Source organism: Lipotes vexillifer, unplaced genomic scaffold (genome assembly GCF_000442215.2).
Source record: "Lipotes vexillifer unplaced genomic scaffold, Lipotes_vexillifer_v1.1 scaffold394, whole genome shotgun sequence".
Classification (NCBI taxonomy): Eukaryota; Metazoa; Chordata; class Mammalia; order Artiodactyla; family Lipotidae; genus Lipotes; species Lipotes vexillifer.
Window position 1 is genome coordinate 1,470,583 of NW_006791731.1, and position 6,353 is coordinate 1,476,935.

Below are 6,353 nucleotides of genomic sequence, written 5' to 3' on the forward strand. Positions count from 1 at the left end.
AGTTTCATTTCCAAAGAATATACACCTTTTGCCTGAATTGGGAGAAGAGGGCCTTCGCTAAGTTGTCCTCGATGCACCAGTTCTCCCGTCGGCTGCTTTTCTTCTTGCACAGTCTCTGCCGTGTCAGGGACAGCAGCAGTGCGAAGGGCCACCTGTTTTAATTCTCATTCATTTGATGATGCTTTGATTCCTTTTTCTATCCCCATAGAAGTCACTGTAGCTTGTAAGACTGTGACTAGCAATCCTAAAACATTCTAAATACCACCCCCACCCCATTTAACCTATACTCTGCAAAAGCCTTAGATTCCTACACTCAGGGTTATGCAATCAAATTCTGGACCTTCAGTCTTTAGCTGAGGAGGTGAATTCAGCCTCTTGTTGAAATATTTTCTGCTCTGTGTCACGATTCTCATAATGGATTGAATCTGGGCTAAATCACGTACAGCCCATTTTATTTTAATTAAAAAAAGTTTTTTTTGCCCATGCCACTCATCTCACGAGATCTTAGTTCCCCGACCAGGGGTTGAACCGGGCCCACGGCAGTGAATGCATGGAGTCCTAACCACTGGACCGCCAGGGAATTCTCTGTAGAGCACATTTTTAATCCCTGGCACTTTATATAAATTATTTGAAACAGTAAAGTTGAAAGAATTTACAGCAAATACAAGGATACCCACCACCTAAAGTCCACCCTTAACATTTGACTAGTTTTTCCACGCATCCATCCATCTCTCCAGCCATGCTTTAATTCATCTTATCTTTTGATTCATTTCCAAAGGGACTACAGGCATCAGCATTCTTTCCCCTACAAACTGTAGCAGTTTTGCCTTGCATGATTCATGCTTTATGTGTCTTATCTAAAAATTCTTTGACTAACTCAAGGTTGAAAAAATTGTTCCTGTTTCCTTCTAGAAGTCTTCCAGCTTTGTATTTAGATAAGTTTTATAGCTTATAGTTATACCTGTGATCCATTTCCAATGGATTTTTGTATATGATGTGAGGTAAGGGAAAAGTCACGTTTATGTTTTTGCTTTTCTTTTTTACAAGTTTTTTTTCATTTGGGGGCATATCTTTTGCATTTGGTTGCTCAAAGGTCCCAGCACCATTTGTCACAGAGGTGGCCCTTTCTTCATTGCATTATCTTGCTTGGCACTTTTGTCTAAAATCAATTAATCACACATGGGTAGGTCTGTTTCTTGACTCTTTAGTCCGTTCTGTTGATTGTATGTCTAAGCTTTCTGCAGCTGCAACCTCGCACTGTCTTGGTTACTGTAGCTTTTTTCTAACTACCATTCAAAATCCAGAACCATAAAATAAAAGATGGTGATAAAGCTCCTCTCCTGACCAAACTCCAGCCAGGCTCCTCTGGGCCTTTTATCAACTAAGCCTCAAGCTTGGCCTGTAAAGACTAGAGCAAACACTAACGTCGCTTCTAACAGCTGAAGGCCGCATCCCTAGGATGACCCAAATCCCCCCACCCCTGCCTTAAAGTACCTGCCTGAAGAACTGTGTTCCGGCGGCCACCTGAAGATGGGCCCCTTCTCCCAGCCTCCGTGGGAGGGCGGGAGCTTAACTTAGATAAGTGCCAGTTAGCAAACCCAAGTGGGTTTCACAGGGACCAACTGTGCCTTCCTGCTTTTGTGATTTTCACCTCCCTGACTCCACTGAGCCCCTCTCGCCACCTCCGTACTCCCTCACTCTCCCTTTGAAATGCCCAGTCACCCCTGTGCAAATCCAAGTGGAGTTCCCTTCACGCAGACTCTTCCCCACTGAAATAGAATGTTCCTGATCAAAATCCATCCTTACCACTTTAACTAGTGTCTGACTTTGTTTATCTTTGACCATGAAAAGCAAGCACTTCTGCTTGGCAAAAATACCAAGAACTGTATCAGATAGGAAAAAAGTTTTTTTGACTTTTTATGGCAGACAGTGGACTGCTGTCACAGTGCGTTTAGATCACAGACTTGAATAGAGAGCACAGAAAAAGGAATACACATATCTACCTGAATGCAAAAACTTGCTCAACGTCACTCATAATTAAAGAAATGCAAATTCATGCTACGGGATACTGTTTTTATCTACTGGATTGGTGAAAACCCAAAGGATGGATAAGAATGCATTCTTTTTTACGATACTGTGGGAACGGGCACTCACACTTCTCAAAGATGGGAAGAGAAAACTGATGTAGCTGCTGGGCAAGTGCATCTAGATTGCAAATACATTGAACCTGAGACTGTCAGTCGAATTTCTGGGAAACCGTCCTTCCGGTGTACCTGCACTTGTAAGAAGTAACATTACGGACAGCTGCAGCTCTATTTCTAGTACGACACGCTGTAAACAACACAAAGGCTCATCGAAGGAGGCTCTGTAAATACACTCTCTTACATCCAGGCCGTGGGTGCTCCGCCACTGTAAAAGAACAGAATTCCTGCGAAGGTGCTGCCAGTGCTAACAAAGGCACGTCTGCAGGAGAGGGCTGCGGGAAGAATGCAGGCAGGGAACGGCCACGCGCCACGCTGCTCTGGGGTCACGACGTGGGAGAAACCACAACGCGATCCCGTGCGGCCCGGGAAGCGACAGGGTGCGAGCACCAGGGGCACCCGGAGCAGCCTCGCCCCTAGCGCCAGGCGCCGCGTGCAGCGTGCGCGGCCCGCCCGCAGCGGGCAGGGCCCTGCAGAGTGGGAGGGGTGGTGGGTGTCCGTTCCCTCCGCGGGAGGGCCCTGCCGCCCCCAGACGCACGTCCAATGTCTCGCCTCCTTGACCCGCCACCCACCAGATAGCAGGGCGAAGGAGGGTGTGGAACTTGGGGAACATTCCAGAAGGAGCAGGAGAGGAGCGGGCAGGAGTGCACGGGGCACGTGAGGCCTGCAGGCTTGGTGAGAGGAGAGCCAGCCTCGGCATCAGGGGTGGCAAGGCCAGCCTGGGGTGGGCTGGGTGCTGCAGGGGTACCTGAGCCTTCCTGTGCCCTGGGGTCAGGATGCACTGGTGATGCCCTGGCCACAGATGGAGAGGGAGATGAAGATGGAGGGGGAAGGCCGGTGGTGCTGGGTGGGAGGGTGCCCCACGGGGGCTCCTGAGAGAGCAGGAGTTCAGATCTGCGGTGGGGGAAACCCGGTGCAGCCGTCAGGGAGCAGCAGCGGGCGCACCTGCCGAGCAGGTTTGCTGGGGCGTGGGTGAATGAATGCAGAGTTCCGGGGAGTGCTGACGTTCCTGGGGATAGAGGGGACTTAGTGGCGGTGACAGGCCACCCAGCACCGAGAGGCCACACCTGGCCCCAGGCCCATGGACGAGGAGGAGAGGGTCTGCCCCGGTGTCCAGCGGGGAAGGGCTCCGAATGATGGTGGACACACAGGGGCCAGATCTAAGCGCGGAGCCACAGGGCTGAGCACGTGGCCTGCTCGCTTCTCACGTTCAGGGCCGGACGTCCTCGGAGATGACCGTCCTCCTTGTCTGGCTGCTGGTCATGAGCCTGCCACGGGTGGAGACCAACATCACCGTGTCTGGAAGGCAAAGTAAGTTCCAGGCCCTCGGCCTCCTGGGCTGGGAGGAGGCGGTGGGCTGGAACGCCTGTGTGGACTCGGGGGAGGCCATCCCCGTTTGGACGGCGCCCTGGCCCCAGGTGGGTTTGGACAGTTGCAGCACAGAGGACTCAGTGGGCAAAAGAGCGTGAAGAGGGTGGTCGCCTAGTGGGGGAGCCTCTTGATGTGGAGCCCGCCGAGAGCAGGTCTGGAAGGCTGGTTTTATTCCCCAGCGCCCAGCTCTCCCTGCCATGGCCCTGCCTTCCTGGGGGAGGTCAGGCTGGAGGCCAAGCCTGGCGCAGCCGTCACTGGGCCTTCTGGGGCTGCCTTTGAGAACAGAGTGCTGCAGGAGTGTGACCAGCTTCTCCCCCAGCAGCAAGTCCCGCCGTGACGCAGAGCTGACAGTGGGCCGCCGCTCCGGGGTCTCGGGAGGGGAAGGGGGAGCCGGGTGCTGAAGGAGGTGGGGCGGGCCAGGAAGCGGGGTGGAAAGGGTGTGTGGGCGCAGACTCCAAAGCTGTGGCGTTTCTTTTTCCAGAGAAGTCAGAGTTGAGACGCCAGTGCTGTGCGTGGATGGGGCACGTCCCTGGGGCTGGGCGGGGTGGGGGGAGGTGAGCCTTGGGTGTTGCCATATGAAGGTGGGAGCTTGCGTGTGTCTGGGGCGAGTGTCTGTGCGTGTCGGGTTCGTGCGGTGGGTCTTGGTGTGGAGGTGTGAGACAGACACACCCTGTGCGTGGACGAGGGAAGCCTGGAGAGCAGAGAAGGAGCTCCGGGCATGGGGCGGGCTGTGGGGAGCTGGGAAGGCAGCGGGAGCCCAGGCTGTTCCCATTTGGAGGAAGGAGAGTGTGGGGCGTGTTGGTCTGGCAGGAGCTGAGAGCTGCCACATCCGTTTTCTTTTCACTCCTCGTTTCAGACGCACTGCGGTGTCACGTTTGCGAGAAGGAGAACAGTTTCGATTGTGAAAGACCGACAGACTGTACAGCCGGCGAGCCGTACTGTACCGCTGTCGCCGTGAGTAAGTCTCTCAGTCAGCACTGGGCTTCCACAGGCGGGTCAGCAGGATCCTTTCAGGATTTAGGGCCTGTCTCGTTTTCCTCGACAGAGGATAACTAATCTGAAAGGGACGCTTTTTTTACATTTGAAGAGCGAAGTCCTGTGAAGCCAGGAGGGCAGGTGGGCCACGGAGAACCAGCTCCTGGAAGTCACAGCAGGGCCGATGCAGGGCGCCGCGCGTCGCCGCCGGCCGGGTGAAGCAAGGAGCGCAGAGGGAGAAAGCAACGGAGACTCTTCTCATTCACTTCGAAGTGAAAACTTAAGCGTTAAGGACCTCAGGTGTCCCACCGAGGGTAGCTGTTACAAGAGATGTACATAATTAGGGGCGTGGGCTTAAAATATGTTCTGAAAGGAGTGTGCATGCCTTAAAACGTCTGGACACCACTGCCGGGTCATCTGTAATTCGCCTGAGGACTCCTGGCTGCGCGAAGAGCTCTCTCCCGAGGGCGAGTCTGAAGGCCCCAGCATGACCCAGCAGTGGCTTCCTCAGGGCTGGAGAATTCACTTTCCGTTCGTCAGCCGCTTCTGGAGGCTTCCATGTTCCAGGAGGTGTGCGGGGTGCTGAGTGGGTCGAGGTGTAAGCCCCGCTGCAGCCCCACGTGGACCTGATAACTTAGTGTGGAAAGATGACTGCACGGAGAAATATGAGATGAGGTGAAGTCGGAAGACTGGCCCTGCCACCCCGTGCTGAGCTGTGCCCTCGCAGCAGGCTCACTGTCACAGCACTCGCACCCAGGCCCTGGGCAGCGGCTCCTCAGGAGGCCAGCCCCAAGCTCCGGGCAGTGGCTGGAATGGCCGGGAGCCCCTTGCGCTCCTGTGTCTGTCCGCGGTCACAAAGACCTGAGCGCCCCTGCGTTTGAGAAGTTGAGGCCTAAGGAGCCTGTACGTTCGCAGACGGAGACTGCCAGGCCCAGGTTCCCGGTGCGCGCGGCCAGGCCAAGGCTGGGGCATCCGATGCCACGCCCCCTCCCAGGAGCAAATCTGAGCACAAAGGCCTGATCGTCTTCCCCTGTGCCGATGGCTCCTGACCCCCCACCAGGTGCCCTCTGAGCGGGGCTTCCAAGAGGCGGCACCGGAAGGGTCAGGGTTGGGCAGATTTCAGACAGAAATGGTGTTGGTGTCGTTTTCAACTCACGTGACTCCTTTCTGTCTCTGTCCTTATTTCCCATTAGGAATATTTCCACGGTTCTTCTATGTTTCCAAGCAGTGCGTAAAGTACTGTGGGACAATCAGTCCACCTCCACAGATGGCCAAGTCGTTCGTGCTCATAAAGCCCACGCCCTTCCTGTTCATGGCGTGCTGTAAGCAGGACCTGTGCAACAACCAGAAACCAATCATCAAAGAAAACATAGAAGATAGATACAAAGAGGGGGGCGGGGAGGACATCAGCAGAGGCAGCAGTGCGGGGCTGGTGACTTTCCTGACACTGGCCTCTGGGCTCCTGGGCCTCAGGCTGCCGTGATGAAGCCGGCTGGCTGCACACGGTTGGAACCTGTTGCATTAAACTTGTTTTCCATTGATTAGCTCACTGGTGGTCTGACTTTCCAGGGACCTCGAAATGGGGAAGGAGTGGGGAGATCGAATCTATTTGGCTCTAGCCGGCAGGTCAGCAGGTCAAATTAGAGCAAGGCCAAACCTTCCCCATAGCGATTTTGTCTACAAGTTGTTTCTCTCTGAAATCAAGACTTGTAACTCTGTTTATTGCTGACAACCACTCTTGACTCCCCTTCACCTTGGAGGGCCTCAGTATTGTTGGAAGTGAGGGCCTGAGGCCCACCCACGAAG

At 54.4% G+C, this 6,353-nt stretch overlaps 1 protein-coding gene across 1 annotated transcript; it reads left to right on the forward strand.

The window, feature by feature from the left end:
- Positions 1-3,433: 3,433 nt before the first annotated feature.
- On the forward strand, positions 3,434-6,030 carry LY6K (lymphocyte antigen 6 family member K). The gene is made up of 3 exons (XM_007464580.1): positions 3,434-3,512; positions 4,429-4,530; positions 5,741-6,030. The coding sequence occupies exons 1-3, from the start codon at positions 3,434-3,436 to the stop codon at positions 6,028-6,030; spliced, it is 471 nt and encodes a 156-aa protein (XP_007464642.1).
- The last annotated feature ends 323 nt before the right edge of the window (positions 6,031-6,353 follow it).